This window comes from Nerophis lumbriciformis, linkage group LG25 (genome assembly GCF_033978685.3).
Source record: "Nerophis lumbriciformis linkage group LG25, RoL_Nlum_v2.1, whole genome shotgun sequence".
NCBI classification, from domain to species: Eukaryota; Metazoa; Chordata; class Actinopteri; order Syngnathiformes; family Syngnathidae; genus Nerophis; species Nerophis lumbriciformis.
Window position 1 is genome coordinate 9972216 of NC_084572.2, and position 20550 is coordinate 9992765.

Consider the following 20550-nt stretch of genomic DNA (forward strand, 5'->3'; position numbering starts at 1 on the left):
CGCCGCGGCTAAGAAAGACGGCACACGAGGGGCCTCGCGGCTTTGAACGAGGAATCAAACGGTACCAGCTTATCATCAACTGGGCTTTCTACTCGCTGAAAAGCAAAGCTTTCTGGGTTATTTATTACAGGCTGAGGGGGGACACTGGTGCTTTCACAATGTAATGACGGGGGTCTTTGATTTCATCCCGTCTGGAGTCGTCTTTTTGTCCCTTAAAGGGGACGTCCAGCCAAGCTGAGGACAATCGGGCCTTAAAGAAGGCGAACGGGTCGCATGTGGGACGATTCTCACCTTTCATGGCGGAGATGGGAGCCAGGACGGGTCTGGGACCAGACTCTGAATGACCCGCAAGGACATACGGGGTTGCTCTTGGGGCAGACCACGTAGCGGAGGGCCTGTGAGGAAAGTCCATACCGTCGCCTCTGTGACGTTCCTTCACCTTTGTGACGTCACATGCGTCTTCAAGCGTATTTAAAGGACCGACAAGGTTTGAAGCTGCTCTAAGTGGACCAAAACGTGTGCGATCGTCCTCAGGCGTGGAACCATGACCACTGGATGACTGCAACACTTGGCGACGGTGAGACAAGCTGTCCAATGGGTCGAAGTCTCTTATATGTTCTGCGAAAAGGACAGACGATATGATTAGGTTCTAATACTAAACAACACCTACTGCTAAAGCCAACATTCACCTGACAGGACGCTGCCCCTGCAGCTGGCGAGGTCGGTGCTGCGGCTGAAGAGACTGGAGGACGGTCGACTGAATTGACTGGAGGACGGTCGATTGAAGAGACTGGAGGACGGTCGATTTTGGAGACTTGAGGACGGTTGATTTTGGAGACTTGAGGACGGGCGATTTAGGAGAATTGAGGATGGTCGATTTAGTAGACTTGAGGATGGTTGACTTAAGAGACTTGAGGACGGTCGATTTAGTAGACTTGAGGACGGTCGACTTAGGAGACTTGAGGATGGTCGACTTAAGAGACTTGAGGACGGTCGACTTAAGAGACTTGAGGACGGTCGATTCAGGAGACTTGAGGACGGTCGACTTAGTAGACTTGAGGACGGTCGATTTAGTAGACTTGAGGATGGTGGACTTAGGAGACTTGAGGGCGGTCGACTGAAATCCGACAAGGACCCGTGCGAGGCCTTGGAGCTCTTACACCCAGCAGGGCTGAGACTAAACCCCCAGTGTGGCCCTCCAGCTCCCGCGGCAGACACTCCAGTAGGTACCTCCACCTGCTGACATCCATGGTCTTCAGGGACATGACTGGGGATTCCTGAGCCTTTGCATTCTTTGCCTTGTGGTCTAGCAGCGATGGAGCGAAGGGTCTTGTGTTGAGAAGGTGGAAGGACGGTGGAAGACCGTGTAGCAGCAGAGATGTGCGGCAGAAAGGGAAAAGGGTGGGATCCTTCCTTCCCAACATTTGCTCCTCTGTTATGGACGTAACCTTCAGCAAAGACAACAAAACATCACAATTTAGCTTTCATACAGATCATCTGCTTGTGACATTTTCATTCCCAGAGGAGGAACGCCGTCCGCCCGCTGGGCAGCTTGGCCTGCCAACAAAAGCCTGAGAAGAAAAGTGCGCCACTGGAGCAGCTGCCTGGTTTCCCAACTTCCACGCTTCCACAGTGCGGGAGGCTGGATTCATATCAGCTACAGCTGGGAAAACAAACGCTTACGGCTTTTTAAAGAAGTTACTGGAGGATCGCCGTGTTTTAGTGATAAACCACAAAAGTCTTCCAGTGTTTGTGAGGTCAGGGGTAACTGATATTGCAATGGCGGCCGTCTTCCTCCGACCATTGCTCTGTGCGATGGAGACGGACATGTTTTGCTCAAGTGAGGATTTGTAATTCTTCCTCTCACTTCCTAGCAAATCCATCATTTCTCCGGCTTTCCTTTCAGCCGTCCACAAACTCCATCTGGCCCCGCCCTTCCTCCCTCTCCCGCCCCCTTTGCACACCCCTTCTTTTCTCTCCACTCTTTTCTCCTGCTGGAACACTGATTATACGTGTGAGCTGGGGGAGGCAGGGGGGGTCCCAAACAATCTCCTCTTGTTTCCTGGGTGGGGGGTACTGCTGCCAAGAGAAGTCAGCACATTGCGGCACTGCTCCGATTACAATACACCGCCATTCCCATCTGTTACACACACACACACACACGTGTACGTGAGTGTGTGTACTAACGTGCATATGAACGACATGTGTCAGGGTGCAAAGCCACGGCGGCTTCCTTCAGGCGGCGGGGTTAAGGGCGATTGTGCGGAGGGTGAGCGCCATATGGTGGAATAATTAGTTTCAGCTCGTCATGCTGAGATATGCACGCCCCCCCACCCCTCCAGCCCCTTGTCCGAGGACATCACACGGACCCCGCTGGGGTGTTGAGGTGAGGGCAGGACGACATGCCTTCACGTCAGAGGACCGGCACTGAATAGGGTCTCCTCGGCATGGGCCACGGCGCTGCGGGGACTTAAGCAAACACAACCGCAGAGGCCGAGTAAGAGCCGATGATCAGGACGGTGACCTGGAGGCAGTGGTTTGATTGATTGAAACTTGTATTAGTAGATTGCACAGTTCAGTACATATTCCGTACAATTGACCACTAAATGGTAACACCCCAATAAGTTTTTCAACTTGTTTAAGTCGGGGTCCACGTTAATCAATTCATGGTGTGAGGTCAAGGCCTTCTCATAACCAGAAATCATGATCATAATTAAAGATAAAAGTATTATTTTATTTACTTTCCCTAAATATCTAAAAGTATTCATATTCTCTTCATGTCATATTATTCTCCTTCCAGTTGTTTTTAGGTTTTAGTTTGCAGAGGTGTGGACTCGAGTCACATGACTTGGACTCGAGTCAGACTCGAGTCATGAATTTGATGACTTTAGACTCGACTTGACAAAATGTAAAAAGACTTGCAACTCGACTTAGACTTTAACATCAATGACTTGTGACTTCACTTGGACTTGAGCCTTTTGAATTGACATGACTTGACATGACTTGCTACTTTCCCCAAAACCCAAAGATGAAAAAGTTATTCGGGAGCGCTCCGTATTTTTCATTGTGTACTTGTCTATCAGCGTTGCGTGTGTCAGCTGGTGTGCTGTCAGTACAACAGCCAATTAGATCTACTTTGTTTTCATCACACAGCATTCATCCAATCAAATTGCAGGACAACCAACGAAGAAGACATGTCCAAACCACACGCCAGTGAACAAAAAATGATGCCTAAAATAATTTCGTTTGGGTATAAAAATTACGAGGTGGTCAACACAAAACAGTTTGCAGTATGCAACACATGCGGTTCGAAAATTACTGATGGAGAGGCAACAACTTCCAACTTCGTCTGGCATTTGAAGTTGCACAAAGAACGGTAAGTTTTGAATGTAAGATAACGTTTATTGACTAAGTAAGGTGACTTTTATTTGCTGTGTAGTTAAATCAGTGAGGCTGTAAACTCACTGCTAACGTTATAACGTTATTGCAAACACGGGAATCTGTTGCAGTTCACTACCTTATTCATACTTTTTGTTCAGTGATTTTTTTTAAGCAGGGTTACGTTAGTCAATATATCACACGTAACGTTAGACGGCGGTCAGCAGCACCGCGTATTTTAGCCACCTAAAAAAAGACAAAAATAGTCAAATAAAGGTCAGTTAAAATGTATACTATATTATGAATATGTGTACCGTTTTAGCTAGCTTTCTGACATACTGTTGGTTGTTTACCTCAGTGGTCCCCAACCACCGGGCCGCGGCCCGGTACTGGTCCGTGGATCGATTGGTATCGGGTCGCACAAGAAATCTTTTTTTTTTTTTTTTTTTTTTTTAATTAAATCAACATAAAAAACACAAGATACACTTACAAGTAGTGCACCAACCCAAAACAACTCTCTCCCCCCTTTTGTTCTGGGCATTGAACATGAAGACTCTTCCTTCACTGTTCCGAGTGGCCATGAGAGTCTTGGCAGTGCCTGCCTCCAGTGCTCCAGTGGAGCGAGTTTTCAGCCATGGTGGCATCATACTACGCCCCCATCGTGCACAAATGATTGACAGACTCTTGGCTAATTTGGTCTTTTGCAAATGCAATGCAGCATAGGGCCCTGACATATAAAAAGTACAACTTTTTTGTTATGTTCACGTATATGTCATGTTTTTTCAATGTTAACACTTTTGTACAAATAAGTACATTTGCACTTTATTTTTCAATGTGTTTGTTCTGTAAAGGAATGAGTTAATGTTTAAAATGACTGGTTAATAGTGCTATTATAAAGTGCAATGTCAGCACAATTTTCTTTCCTGCAATTTAAAATGCTCTTGTTTTAATAAATAAATACAGCGTTTGAAAAGCATACACAATCTGTGTTAATATATTAGTCTGTGGTTAAAAGGACTTGAAAGGACTCGAAACTCAAAATGCAGGACTTAGGACTTGACTTGAGACTTTCCAGTCTTGACTTTGGACTTGACTCGGGGCTTGCCTGTCTTGACTCGGGACTTGACTCGGACTTGTGGGCAAAGACTTGAGACTTACTTGTGACTTGCAAAACAATGACTTGGTCCCACCTCTGTTAGTTTGTATCCAATCAGAATTCAGCTAGCTTATGTTGCCATGCTGTACCAAATCTGCCCGGGGCCTTCAGAATCATCAATGCTGGCGCTTGTGCACTGTAAGTGAACGGGCACATACAGTTGATAGATAATTGCCAAAGCCAAACAGATCAGGAGTTGTTGTCAGTATACCTTCCAGCTGGCCTCACCTTGAACGTGACATTTACGCGGCCTGTGATTGGATATGTCACCGGGACTGTTAGCGGATGAATTTGAGAACACATACAGTTGATAGACAGTCGCGGTAGCCAATCAGATCGCAAGTTGTTGACAGTGGCTGTTCTGTTACAACTAAAAGTTGTAAACTCTTACCCGAGCAGAGAAATTTACGGTATATGTTTTAATTGCTGATGCGTTTTAATTGATTTTTAAATGCGCCAGAAAATAACCTGTTTTGTACACTGTTGATGTGTTTCAATGTCCAGTAGGGTGTAAATGTGTTCCTGTATAGTATTTCTCCAGCAATGGTCAATGATGGTATTTTGAGTGGTGATTGATTGATTGATTGATTGATTGAAACTTTTATTAGTAGATTGCACAGTACAGTACATATTCCGTACAATTGACCACTAAATGGTAGCACCCCAATAAGTTTTTCAACTTGTTTAAGTCGGGGTCCACGTTAATCAATTCATGGTAATCATTGAAGTCGGAGATCACTGAAGGCCTAGGTGGGAAACAGTTGCAGTTGATAGACAATTGCGATAGCCAATCAGATCAGGAACGTGACATTTACACGTCCTGTGATTGGATACGTCACCGGGGCCGTCAACGGACGAATTTGAGAACACATACAGTTGATGGACTGTCATCCCATTGGGTTGAGTTTTTTTCTTGCCCTGATGTGGGATCTGAGCCAAGGATGTCGTTGTGGCTTGTGCAGCCCTTTGAGACACTTGTGATTTAGGGCTATATAAGTAAACATTGATTGATTGATTGATAGACAATTGCGATAGCCAATCAGATCACAAAGAGGTTGATAGTAGCCCATCTAGGGAGCCTGACGTTAACGAGACTGCGATTGGATACTCACTTGTCACTCCAAAGTGGGTATCCAATCATAAGTTGCAACTTAGCAGGAAGCAGGAAGTGTTGACCCACAAGAAAGGAGAACAAAACGTTTATTAGTCGGCAGATATATATTTGCAAGGCCATTTTCAAGAAGGATATTTAAAGAGAAACCACATCTTGTGATACCATGAAACAAGTTGAAAAACGTATTCGGGTGTTACCATTTAGTGGTCAATTGTACGGAATATGTAATGTACTGTGCAATCTACTAATAAAAGTTTCAATCAATCAATCAATCAAAACCATGTCGGCGATGAAATGGGGAAATGCCCGCCAATCCCACTCGAATCAAGCGACTACGAGCTGTACCACTGGCTTATACAACGTCGAATGGGTCCTACAAATTGTGAGTTCAAATATTTGATTTCTTTATTTTTTCATCCATCCATCCATCCATCCATCTTCTTCCGCTTATCCGAGGTTGGGTCGCGGGGGCAGCAGCCTAAGCAGGAAAGCCCAGACTTCCCTCCCCCCAGCCACTTCGTCCAGCTCCTCCCGGGGGATCCCGAGGCGTTCCCAGGCCAGCTGTGAGACATAGTCTTCCCAACGTGTCCTGGGTCTTCCCTGTGGCCTCCTACCGGTCGGACGTGCCCGAAACACCTCCCGAGGGAAGCGTTCGGGTGGCATCCTGATCAGATGCCTGAACCACCTCATCTGGCTCCTCTCGATGTGGAGGAGCAGCGGCTTTACTTTGAGCTCCTCCCGGATGACAGAGCTTCTCACCCTATCTCTAAGGGAGAGCCCCGCCACCCGGCGGAGGAAACTCATTTCGGCCGCCTGTACCCGTGATCTTGTCCTTTCGGTCATAAGCCAAAGCTCACGACCATAGGTGAGGATGGGAACGTAGATCGACCGGTAAATCGAGAGCTTTGCCTTCTGGCTCAGCTCCTTCTTCACCACAACGGATCGATACAGCGTCCGCATTACTGAAGACGCCGATCCGCCTGTCGATCTCACGATCCACTCTTCCCTCACTCGTGAACAAGACTCCGAGGTACTTGAACTCCTCCACTTGGGGCAAGATCTCCTCCCCAACCCGGAGATGGCACTCCACCCTTTTCCGGGCGAGAACCACGAACTCGGATTTGGAGGTGCTGATTCCCATCCCAGTCGCTTCACACTCGGCTGCAAACCGATCCAGTGAGAGCTGAAGATCCTGGCCAGATGAAGCCATCAGGACCACATCATCTGCAAAAAGCAGAGACCTAATCCTGCAGCCACCAAACCAGATACCCTCAATGCCCTGACTGCGCCTAGAAATTCTGTCCATAAAGGTTATGAACAGAATCGGTGACAAAGGGCAGCCTTGGCGGAGTCCAACCCTCACTGGAAACGTGTCCGACTTACTGCCGGCAATGCGGACCAAGCTCTGACACTGATCATACAGGGAGCGAACCGCCAAAATAAGACAGTCCGTTACCCCATACTCTCTGAGCACTCCCCACAGGACTTCCCGGGGTACACGATCGAATGCCTTCTCCAAGTCCACAAAGCACATGTAGACTGGTTGAGCAAACTCCCATGCACCCTCAAGGACCCTGCCCAGAGTATAGAGCTGGTCCACAGTTCCACGACCAGGACGAAAACCACACTGTTCCTCCTGAATCCGAGGTTCGACTATCCGGCCTAGCCTCCTCTCCAGTACACCTGAATAGACCTTACCGGGAAGGCTGAGGAGTGTGATCCCACGATAGTTGGAACACACCCTCCGGTTCCCCTTCTTAAAGAGAGGAACCACCACCCCGGTCTGCCAATCCAGAGGTACCGCCCCCGATGTCCACGCGATGTTGCAGATCATGTTTTTTGCAATTTTAATTTTGACAGTACCACACAATATATGTTTTAATTGCTTATGGGGGTTTATTGGTTTTTACAGTTGTGCTTATAAGTTTACATACCCTGCGAGAATTGATGATTTCTTGGCCATTCTTCAGAGAATATGAATGATAACACAAAAACCTTTCTTCCACTCATGCTTAATGGTTGTGTGAAGCTATTTATTGGCAAAACAACTGTGTTTACTCTTTTTAAATCAAAATGACAAAAGAAAGTACCCAAATGACCCTGATCAAAAGTTTACATACCCCAGTGACTTTGATCTGATAACATGCACAAAAGTTGACACAAACAGGTTTGAATGGCTTATCAAGGTTCCAATCCTCACCTGTGACATGTTTGTTTGTAATGAATGTGTGTGTATAAAAGGTCTGTGAGTTTCTGGGCTTCTGACAGACCATTGCATCTTTCATCCAGTGCTGCACACATGTTTCTGGATTCTGAGTCATGGGGAAGGCAACATAATTGTCTATGGATCTGCGAGAAAAGGTAATTGAACTGCATAAAACAGGAAAGGGGTATAAAAAGATATCCAAGGAATTGAGAATGCCAATCAGCAGTGTTCAAATGCTGATTAAGAAGTGGAAAATGAGGGATTCAGGTAGACCAGCAAAGATTTCAGCCACAACTGCCAGGAAAATTGTTTGAGATGCAAAGAAAAATCCACAAATAACTTCAGCTGAAATACAGGACTCTCTGAAAAATTGTGGTGTGGCTGTTTCAAGATGCACAATAAGGAGGCACTTGAAGAAAAATGGGCTGCATGGTCGAGTCGCCGGAAGAAAGCCATTTCTCCACAAATGTCACAAAGTATCCCGCTTACATTACGCCAAACAGCACAGAGACGAGCCTAAAAACTTCTGAAACAAAGTAACTTGGAGTGATGAGACCAAAATTGAACTTTTTGGCCCCTCGACCATGCAGCCCATTTTTCTTCAAGTGCCTCCTTATTGTGCATCTTGAAACAGCCACACCACAATTTTTCAGAGAGTCCTGTATTTCAGCTGAAGTTATTTGTGGATCTTTCTTTGCATCTCGAACAATTTTCCTGGCAGTTGTGGCTGAAATCTTTGCTGGTCTACCTGAATCCCTCATTTTCCACTTCTTAATCAGCGTTTGAACACTGCTGATTGGCATTCTCAATTCCTTGGATATCTTTTTATACCCCTTTCCTGTTTTATGCAGTTCAATTACCTTTTCTCGCAGATCCTTTGACAATTCTTTTGCCTTCCCCATGACTCAGAATCCAGAAACATGTGTGCAGCACTGGATGAAAGATGCAATGGTCTGTCAGAAGCCCAGAAACTCACTGACCTTTTATACACACACGTTAATTACAAACAAACATGTACACAGGTGAGGATTGGAACCTTGATTAGCCATTCAAACCTGTTTGTGTCAACCTTTGTGCATGTTATCAGATCAAAGTCACTGGGGTATGTAAACTTTTGATTAGGGTCATTTGGGTACTTTCTTTTGTCATTTTGATTTAAAAAGAGTAAACACAGTTGTTTGGCCAATAAATAGCTTTACACAACCATTAAGCATGAGTGGAAGAAAGGTTTTTGTGCTATCAAAAATGGCCAAGAAATCATAAATTCTCCCAGAGTATGTAAACTTATAAGCATAACTGTAAATACACCAGAAAATAACCAGTTTTGTACATTGTTTGTCTGTGATGAGGTGGCGACTTGTCCAGGGTGTACCACGACTTCCGCCCGAATGCAGCTGAGATAGGCTCCAGCACCCCCCGCGACCCCAAAAAGGGACAAGCGGTAGAAAATGGATGGACGGATGTACACTGTTGATGTGTTTCAATGTCCAGGAGTGCATAAATGTGTTCCTGTATAGTATTTCTCCAGCCCTGGTCATGTGGTGACTTCAATTATGGTATTTTGAGAGGTGATCATTGAAGTCGGAGATGACTGAAGGCCTAGGTGGGAAACTCACGGCCCGACACTGCCTGCAGGAAAACATTCCCCTGCGTCAATCCTCTCACCTGGTGGCCCTCGGGAGGACACGCTGCCCTGCTCCCTGCCCTCTGACGGAGGCTGCGGCCTGGACTTGGAGCTCAGGACGCATGGAGGTCTGAGGCCCTCGCAGTGAGTCTTCATGTGGGACAGAAAGCGAGGACACACGGGGGGAGGACGCCTGGGACTCAGTCGTGTCTGCGGAGGGAAGGAAGAACAAGGAACTGTAGCGCCATGCGTGTTCATTAAAGCATTTAGTGGTTTTCATACGCCACATTTTTCATATTGTTTGGCTTTTCACAAAAAGATTCTCATTCTATCATTCCGTGTAATGTGGTATCCAACAAAGATAGGGTTGTACTGTACACTTGTATTAGTATAGTATCACGGTACTAATGAATCATATTTGGTTCTATACCACCTCTAAAAAGTATCGGTCAAAAGTACCCCACCCCCCAGTCGTCGTCACCTCCTGTTTACTAGCAGAAAAGCATGTTCGGCAGCGCACACGCACAGAGTACTTACGAGCAGACACAGTGTGTGGACAGAATAGGGAGAATGGACGCATTTTGGTCTAAAAACTGACAATAAATAAAGTTATAACACTGAAACACCCTCAGGAAGAGGTGCTTTAAGACATGGCAAGGAATGAAGTAAGTTTCTTACAAGTATTATGATCACTGGAGGACGAGGAATAGCTAAACATGCTTCACTACACACCGTAGGAGGATACAATAGATCACCGGCGTCACAATGTAAACAAACGCCATGGGTGGATCCACACCTGACATCCACTGTAATGATACCAAATACAGGAGCGTATCTAGTCGATACTACTATGATTACGTTGATATTTTTAAGCATAATAGTGTGAGAGTCCAGTCCATAGTGGATCTAACATAATAGTGTGAGAGTCCAGTCCATAGTGGATCTAACATAATAGTGAGAGTCCAGTCCATAGTGGATCTAACATAATAGTGAGAGTCCAGTCCATAGTGGATCTAACAAAATAGTGTGAGAGTCCAGTCCATAGTGGATCTAACATAATAGTGAGAGTCCAGTCCATAGTGGATCTAACATAATAGTGAGAGTCCAGTCCATAGTGGATCTAACATAATAGTGAGAGTCCAGTCCATAGTGGATCTAACATAATAGTGAGAGTCCAGTCCATAGGGGATCTAACATAATAGTGTGAGAGTCCAGTCCATAGTGGATCTAACAAGATAGTGAGAGTCCAGTCCATAGTGGATCTAACATAATAGTGAGAGTCCAGTCCATAGTGGATCTAACATAATAGTGAGAGTCCAGTCCATAGTGGATCTAACATAATAGTGAGAGTCCAGTCCATAGTGGATCTAACATAATTGTGAGAGTCCAGTCCATAGTGGATCTAACATAATAGTGAGAGTCCAGTCCATAGTGGATCTAACATAATATTGTGAGAGTCTAGTCCATAGTGGATCTAACATAATAGTGAGAGTCCAGTCCATAGTGGATCTAACATAACAGTGAGAGTCCAGTCCATAGTGGATCTAACATAATAATGTGAGAGTCCAGTCCATAGTGGATCTAACATAATAGTGAGAGTCCAGTCCATTGTGGATCTAACATAATAGTGAGTCCAGTCCATAGTGGATCTAACATAATAGTGAGAGTCCAGTCCATAGTGGATCTAACATAACAGTGAGAGTCCAGTCCACAGTGGATCTAACATAATAATGTGAGAGTCCAGTCCATAGTGGATCTAACATAATAGTGAGAGTCCAGTCCATATTTGATCTAACATAATAGTGAGAGTCCAGTCCATAGTTGATCTAACATAATAGTGAGAGTCCAGTCCATAGTGGATCTAACATATTATTGTGAGAGTCCATTCCATAGTGGATCTAACATAACAGTGAGAGTCCAGTCCATAGTGGATCTAACATAATAGTGAGTCCAGTCCATAGTGGATCTAACATAATAGTGAGAGTCCAGTCCATAGTGGATCTAACATAACAGTGAGAGTCCAGTCCATAGTGGATCTAACATAATAATGTGAGAGTCCAGTCCATAGTGGATCTAACATAATAGTGAGAGTCCAGTCCATTGTGGATCTAACATAATAGTGAGTCCAGTCCATAATGGATCTAACATAATAGTGAGAGTCCAGTCCATAGTGGATCTAACATAACAGTGAGAGTCCAGTCCATAGTGGATCTAACATAATAATGTGAGAGTCCAGTCCATAGTGGATCTAACATAACAGTGAGAGTCCAGTCCATAGTGGATCTAACATAATAATGTGAGAGTCCAGTCCATAGTGGATCTAACATAATAGTGAGAGTCCAGTCCATATTTGATCTAACATAATAGTGAGAGTCCAGTCCATAGTGGATCTAACATAATAGTGAGAGTCCAGTCCTTAGTGGATCTAACATAATAATGTGAGAGTCCAGTCCATAGTGGATCTAACATAATAGTGAGAGTCCAGTCCATTGTGGATCTAACATAATAGTGAGTCCAGTCCATAGTGGATCTAACATAATAGTGAGAGTCCAGTCCATAGTGGATCTAACATAACAGTGAGAGTCCAGTCCATAGTGGATCTAACATAATAATGTGAGAGTCCAGTCCATAGTGGATCTAACATAATAGTGAGAGTCCAGTCCATATTTGATCTAACATAATAGTGAGAGTCCAGTCCATAGTGGATCTAACATAATAGTGAGAGTCCAGTCCATATTAGATCTAACATAATAGTGAGAGTCCAGTTTGTTTGGGCTCTGGGAATCACTAATAAGCCGGAGTTCTTTGAAGGCAGATTTCTTGCCAGGACATATGATACAATACAATCATCAAGATAGGACGGAGCTAGACCGTGTAGTATTTTATACCTAAGTAGTAAAACCTTAAAGTCACATGTTAAGTACACAGGAAGCCAGTATAGTTGTAGTACTGATACCACACTCAGCATCTCTGCTGCCCCCTTGTGGCCACCTGACTGCCCCCAAGCTGCCTGGGCCAGGACGCTTCCTTCCAGCAATCCACAGTAAACAACAATAAAAGTCCTGCGCTGACGGAAAATGTTGGAAAGGCAGCGAGCGCGACCTTTGGAGAGCAAACAGGTGGAATGAAAGGCCTGATGATGCACACGTACACAAAGTTGTGTATTTGTCTTGGATTTGGGGGAGACCCTCACCCTTTTAACACACACAGAAGAAGCCGGGCGACGTGACTGATGGCCAGAGAGAAAAAGGAGGGTGGGGGAGCCTCACACAGGGAGGATCTGCTTCGAAATCTGCACTGATTCACCTCCTCTCACATGTGAGCTTTAAAAGATTGGCATGCTTGTGATGTACACGAGCAGCAGCACATCAACCCCCCCCTCATTACCTGCCACTCAGACGGCTGTAAGGGGGCTTTGTGTGGCGAGACTGTAAGGATGAGGCCGCTAACACCGCAGACCAGCAGGTGTGGGCACGTCGTCCAAAGCCAAGTCAAAGTCGACCCAAAAGCTTCTCAAGCCTCCTGAGACCGAGCAAAGCATTTTTAAAATTGTTTTAATTATTACCCCTGTAAGTGACAATGCTCACAGCATAAAGCTTACTTTTTTGTTTGGAGTTTGTCAAATACATCATCTTCTCCCCCATAACTGCTGCTTGCATGGGCACAAAATAAGTACAAAACCCAAAAAAGCAGTGAAGTTGTCACATTGTGTAAATGGTAAATAAAAAGAGAATACAACAAATCCTTTTCAACTTATATTCAATTGAATAGACTGCAAAGTCAAGATATTTAACGTTCCAACTGGTAAACTTTGTTATTTTTTGCGAATATTAGCTAATTTGGAATTTGATGCCTGCAACATGTTTCAAAAAAGCTGGCACAAGTGGCAAAAAAGACAGATAAAGTTGAGGAATGCTCATCAAACACTTATTTGGAACATCCCACAGGTGAACAGGCTAATTGGGAACAGGTGGGTGCCATGATTGGGTATAAAAGCAGCTTCCATGAAATGCTCAGTCATTCACAAACAAGGATGGGGCGAGGGTCACCACTTTGTCAACAAATGGGTGAGCAAATTGTTGAACAGTTAAAGAAAAACCTTTCTCAACCAGTTATTGCAAGGAATTTAGGGATTTCACCATCTACGGTCCGTAATATCATCAAAGGGTTCAGAGAATCTGGGGAAATCACTGCACGTAAGCAGCTAAGCCCGTGATCTTCGATCCCTCAGGCTGTACTGCATCAACAAGCGACATCAGTGTGTAAAGGATATCACCACATGGGCTCAGGAGCACTTCAGAAACCCACTGTCAGTAACTACAGTTGGTCGCTACATCTGTAAGTGCAAGTTAAAACTCTCCTATGCAAGGCGAAAACCGTTTATCAACAACACCCAGAAACGCCGTCTGCTTCGCTGGGCCTAAACTCATCGAAGATGGACTGATGCAAAGTGGAAAAGTGTTCTGTGGTCTGACGAGTTAACATTTCCAAATTGTTTTTGGAAACTGTGGACGTCGTGTCCTCCGGACCAAAGAGGAAAAGAACCATCCGGAATGTTCTAGGCACAAAGTGTAAAAGCCAGCATGTGTGATGGTATGGGGGTGTATTAGTGCCCAAGACATGGGTAACTTACACATCTGTGAAGGCACCATTAATGCTGAAAAGGTACATACAGGTTTTGGAGCAACATATGCACACTTGCCAACCTTGAGACCTCCGAATTCGGGAGGGGGGGAGGGGGGGTGTTGAGGTGGGCGGGGTTGGAGGGGGGGGCGGGGTTTGGTGGTAGGGGGGGTGTGTGTATTTTAGCGTCCCGGAAGAGTTAGTGCTGCAAGGGATTCTGGGTATTTGTTCTGTTGTGTTTATGTTGTGTCACGGTGCGAATGTTCTCCCGAAATGTGTTTGTCATTCTTGTTTGGTGTGGGTTCACAGTGCGGCGCATATTTGTAACAGTGTTAAACTCGTTTATATGGCCACCCTCAGGGTGACCTGTATGGCTGTTGACCAAGTATCACTTATGTGCAGCGCCTTTAAGGCGCGCCCCCAATATTGTCGTCCGGGTGCAAATCGGGAGAAATTCCCCGGGGGATTTTCGGGAGGGGCACTGAAATTCGGGAGTCTCCCGGGAAAATCGGGAGGGTTGGCGAGTATGAACATATGTTGCCATCCAAGCAATGTTATCATGGACGCCCCTGCTTATTTCAGCAAGACAATGCCAAGCCGCGTGTTACATCAACGTGGCTTCATAGTGAAAGAGTGCGGGTACTAGACAGGCCTGCCTGTAGTCCAGACCTGTCTCCCATTGAAAATGTGTGGCGCATTATGAAGCCTAAAATAGCACAACGGAGACCCCCGGACTGTTGAACAACTTAAGCTGTACATCAAGCAAGAATGGGAAATAATTAAAAAATGTGTCTCCTCAGTTCCCAAACCTTTACTGAGTGTTGTTAAAAGGAAAGGCCATATAACACAGTGGTGAACATGCCCTTTCCCAACTACTTTGGCACGTGTTGCAGTCATGAAATTCAAAGTTAATTATTATTTGCAAAATAAATAAAGTTTATCAGTTTAAACATCAAATATGTTGTCTTTGTAGCATATTCAACTGAATATGGGTTGAGAAGGATTTGCAAATCATTGTATTCCGTTTATATTTACATCTAACACAATTTCCCAACTCATATGGAAACAGGGTTTGTATTAGGGCCCCCAGTACCTCCAGGGGCATTATTATATATTCTGGGGGTTTTAGCAAGTAGAGATGCGCGGATAGGCAATTATTTCATCCGCAACCGCATCAGAAAGTCGTCAACCATCCGCCATCCACCCGTTTCTAACATTTGATCAGAACCGCACCCGCCCGCACCCGCCCGTTGTTATATATCTAATATAGACGATGCAAGGCATTAGTGAGGTTATAAAGCTTTTGCCTGTTAAAGAAAGGAGACTGATCCAATGCAGCACAGACATTCGCATGCCACGCTGTCACGACCCAGACGCACACCAGTGCGCAATCACATGGGAGCCGCGCTGAGCGCACCTCCAAGCGCGTCTCGCTGCCGGCGACGGCCGGGTATGGGCCCGACGCTCCAGCGCCATCCATTTTCAGGGCCAGTTGATTCGGCAGGTGGGTTGTTACACACTCCTTAGCGGGTTCCAACTTCCATGGCCACCGTCCTGCTGTGTATATCAACCAGGGTGAGCCCCACCCCTTTCGTGAGCGCACTGCGCGCGGAGTGACCCCTGTTACGCGCCCCCCGGCAACAGGGGTGGCGGGCAGGTAAGCTGCGCGGGCGGAGCGCGCGGAGTGACCCCTGTTACGAGCCCCCGGCCACGGGGGTGGCGGGCAGGTAAGCTGCTTACCTGCTGCGCGTGACGCCGGCCGCGGCGAAGGCGGACGAGGCGGGGTGTCGGTGCGCTGGGCGCGGTGGTGACCCTGGACGTGCGTCGGGCCCTTCTCGCGGATCGCCTCAGCTACGGCTCCCGGTGGAGCCCTCTCGGGGGAAGGGGCCTCGGTCCCGGACCCCGGCGAGGCGTCCCTTCTCCGCTCCGTAAAAGTGTCCATCTCTCTTTTTTTTTTTCTTCTGTTGTGGCATATGCTGCAGGTGCCTGCTCGTTTTTCGTATGTGGGTAACAACATTTAACTATGTATATATATTTCCGAATTGGTTTAACTGCCACCCGCCTGAATCAATTTAAAATCTAATTTTTTTTTATTTCAACCGCCCGACCCGACCCGCGGCTAAAATCTAATTTTTTTTAATTTCATCCGCCCGATCCGCGGATAATCCGCGGATAATCCGCGGTTGTGCCCGCAAACCGCGCATCTCTATTAGCAAGTTAATGTGTGGACCACCCTCAACAAATGCAGTTCCTTTCGCAATAAGAACTCATCAACCAAACGTTCCCTATCAGTGCTGTAGCAACACCTCGACAGGAAGACGTTTCCAGAGACACACTTGTTGCCCCCGCCCCCAGGAAGCGGGCTGACCTCCTGGCGTCAGGCGGCCCACACGCCGTCCTCACACAGCCACAAGTGGCTAACGTCATTAGAGGCCAGCTTGTGGTCAACAGCTCCACGCCAGATGAATGTACCGTAGGAAGTCCGGGCCATTAGCCCCGGCCCGGCTTGCAGATGGCCCGCGAGGAGGACCGTGCAGGGCAGGGCAGGGCAGGACGGGGCCGGGGCGGCTGGCGCGCGAGGCCTCCGCCCCCTCACCTCGGCGCACACCCGGGCACGCACAAACGCCGGTATAGATAAGCTGATGCAGACACACTTAATTAGAGGGGCGAGGACAGAAGTGTGTCTATGTCCCAGACACACAGAAGTCCTGACAAGAAAGTCTGGCTTAGGCCCTAACAAGGTTAGACCCCCGCAGCCCCCAAAAAGTGACTTTGGAAATGTGTGCTTCTGCGGGGTGTAATTAGCTTTGCTGTAGGGTGGGTGGGGGGGTGCTGGATGCAGGGCAGGGGGGGGGGGGGCACACTGGGCCGCATTGTGGGGGCCGCAGTGATAGAGGGGAGGCAAATCTGATTATCAGCTCGTGTCAGAAGCCAGGCTCACATGCGGCTTAGCAGTCACAGCGACTTTCTACTTTCTTTGGTGAGACAATGAGCTCGCTTTGCCGCCCTGATCCCTCCTCGGGCCCCCCCGACAGGAGAGCCCGCGTCCCGAAAACAAGGAGACGCAAGACGGCACCGGTGTTCCCTCTAATTTTGTGTAAACACAAAAACACCCGGAGCATTGAAAAGAATACAGACGTGCACACCCCGTCTCAAACCTGACATCACTATTTAAATGTCTTATTATTACAAACCCCGTTTCCATATGAGTTGGGAAATTGTGTTAGATGTAAATATAAACAGAATACAATGATTTGCAAATCCTTTCCAACCCATATTCAATTGAATATGCTACAAAGACAACATATTTGATGTTCAAACTGATAAACATTTTTATTTTTTTTGCAAATAATCATTAACTTTAGAATTTGATGCCAGCAACACGTGACAAAGAAGTTGGGAAAGGTGGCAATAAATACTGATAAAGTTGAGGAATGCTCATCAAACACTTATTTGGAACATCCCACAGGTGAACAGGCAAATTGGGAACAGGTGGGTGCCATGATTGGGTATAAAAGTAGATTCCATGAAATGCTCAGTCATTCACAAACAAGGATGGGGCGAGGGTCACCACTTTGTCAATAAATGCGTGAGCAAATTGTTGAACAGTTTAAGAAAAACCTTTCTCAACCAGCTATTGCAAGGAATTTAGGTATTTCACCATATACAGTCCGTAATATCATCAAAGGGTTCAGAGAATCTGGAGAAACCACTGCACGTAAGCAGCTAAGCCCGTGACCTTCCATCCCTCAGGCTGTACTGCATCAACAAGTGACATCAGTGTGTAAAGGATATCACCACATGGGCTCAGGAACACTTCAGAAACCCACTGTCAGTAACTACAGTTGGTCGCTACATCTGTAAGTGCAAGTTAAAACTCTCCTATGCAAGGCGAAAACCGTTTATCAACAACACCCAGAAACACCGTCGGCTTCGCTGGGCTTGAGCTCATCTAAGATGGACTGATGCAAAGTGGAAAAGTGTTCTGTGGTCTGACGAGTCCACATTTCAAATTGTTTTTGGAAACTGTGGACGTCGTGTCCTCCGGACCAAAGAGGAAAAGAATCATCCGGATTGTTATAGGCGCAAAGTTGAAAAGCCAGCATGTGGGATGGTATGGGGGTGTATTAGTACCCAAGACATGGGTAACTTACACATCTGTGAAGGCACCATTAATGCTGAAAGGTACATACAGGTTTTGGAGCAACATATGTTGCCATCCAAGCAACGTTACCATGGACGCCCCTGCTTATTTCAGCAAGACAATGCCAAGCCACGTGTTACATCAACGTGGCTTCATAGTAAAAGAGTGCGGGTACTAGACTGGCCTGCCTGTAGTCCAGACCTGTCTCCCATTGAAAATGTGTGGCGCATTATGAAGCCTAAAATATCACAACGGAGACCCCCGGACTGTTGAACAACTTAAGCTGTACATCACGCAAGAATGGGAAAGAATTCCACATGAGAAGCATAAAAAATGTGTCTCCTCAGTTCCCAAACGTTTACTGAGTGTTGTTAAAAGGAAAGGCCATGTAACACAGTGGTGAACATGCCCTTTCCCAACTACTTTGTCACGTGTTGCAGCCATGAAATTCTAAATGAATGATTATTTGCAAAAAAAAAAAAAAAAGTTTTATGAGTTTGAACATCAAATATCTTGTCTTTGTAGTGCATTCAATTGAATATGGGTTGAAAAGGATTTGCAAATCATTGTATTCCATTTATATTTACATCTAACACAATTTCCCAACTCATATGGAAACGGGGTTTGTATGTCATGTCACTATATACAGCACACATACTGCTATACACACAAAGTCTAACCAGGCGTTATTTTCTCTCAAGGAATTGTGAAATAAAATCATGTTTTCAGTGAAGCCCAGAACACTCTACGCATTTCCCCAGTTTTAGTTTAGAGAAAAGGAAAGATTGGCCTGGCCCACTAGGATCCCTCTTTATGTTTGTGAACTTTATAGTCTATACATTTAGAGTGATGAGATAATCAAACACTTTAGAAGTCTAGAATGGAAGAGTAAATAAGAGAATTGACAGTGTGTGTACCTTCAGTGCTGAATGATGAGCAGAGGCAGAGTTTGGAGAGTTTTCTTTAGCTTGCTTTCCATGTTTGTGTACTCACTGTCCACTGTGTCCAGGAACTTGGAAAATATTTTCGTGCCATTTGCCGTTTGACGCCCGCTATCATGCTAATTAGCTGCCTGAAAGCGGGTGACTCCACTGTAGAAATAGCCTGCATGTCTTCTAGCACATACGCTGCAATGGCTCTATCAATGTTGTCCTGGATAGCAGTCCCGCCGTTAAAATCCTAAGGTGAAAGTGGAGGTGAAGTGTGTCTCTCTTTACTAGCTTTGTCGAAGCATGTTGCTTTTGTAGCTGTTTCGGCAGATTTGAATTGCTGTTTTGGGCAGTAGATAGGATCTTTGATCCAAGACACAACTTACATTTAACTAAAATGTTCTTTTCTTTGTGCTGGACAAAAGAAAAGTAGTGAGAATATCTCCATGTTAAGAAACTTGGCTTCGGCTCCGCCATGATGTCTTGTTAGTAAACACAGACACCCCCCACCCCCACCCACACACTCACACACAACGCGCGGCGCGCCTCTTCTCTTGTGACAGAGGAACATTCAGAAGGACGACATTGCAACTCTCCAATAAAACACACTCAGATCTTCTCAGTTTCTAGCCGATACTTTATAAAAAATAACGTAAAATAACGCCGTAACGCATCACGTAGTAACATTAGACTACTCGTTACCGCCGAAACTAACAGCGTTACAGTAACACTGGGTGGGGGTCCTGCTTTGGAAAGATTGTGTACCCCTTTCTGAGATCAAACATTCACATGTTGCACAATGAGATGTAAGCAAGGGATCATGTGTACATACATTCCAGTAACTTTCTGTCTGTAAAATAAACATTTCTATAAGCAATTATGTAACCTAGTAACATCATTTCACGATGAATGTCCAAAAATTTAAATTTTTAATAAATGACAGTACAACAGAGGTGTCAAACTCAAGGCTCAGGGGCCAGATCTGGCCCGCGACATCATTTTATCTGGCCCGCAAACACATGGAAATGACATGTGTCATGAGATTAGTTTCGAATATAAGTGATTTGGCCCACTTAAATATCATCCATATACTATAGTATTTTATGCCTGGGTGGGGGTGGGGGGGGGGTCCTGCTTTGGAAAGATTTGTGCCCCTTTCAGAGATCGCATTTAGTTCCCATTCAAACATTCACATGTTGCGCAATGAGATGTAAGCATGGGATCATGTGTACGTTCCAGTAACTTTCTGTCTGTAAAATAAATATTTCTATAAGCAATTCTGTAACCTAGTAACACCATTTCTTGATGAATGTCCAAAAATTAACATTCTTAATAAATGACAGTACAACAGAGGTGTCAAACTCAAGGCTCGGGGG

The 20550-nt window shown here is 45.7% G+C and overlaps 1 protein-coding gene across 2 annotated transcripts in view; it reads right to left on the bottom strand.

Moving 5' to 3' along the window:
* The window catches only part of LOC133621567 (uncharacterized), a 181756-nt gene that overhangs the window by 99619 nt on the left and 61587 nt on the right, over positions 1 to 20550 (bottom strand). For both annotated transcript variants that reach the window (XM_061983675.1, XM_061983674.1), the window contains exons 3-5: positions 9520 to 9688; positions 690 to 1448; positions 292 to 618 (exon numbers count right to left, since the gene is read on the bottom strand). In XM_061983675.1, coding sequence (XP_061839659.1) covers positions 292 to 618; positions 690 to 1448; positions 9520 to 9634 — 1201 coding nt within the window. In that variant the 5' untranslated portion in view covers positions 9635 to 9688. The remainder of the gene's footprint in view (positions 1 to 291; positions 619 to 689; positions 1449 to 9519; positions 9689 to 20550) is intronic.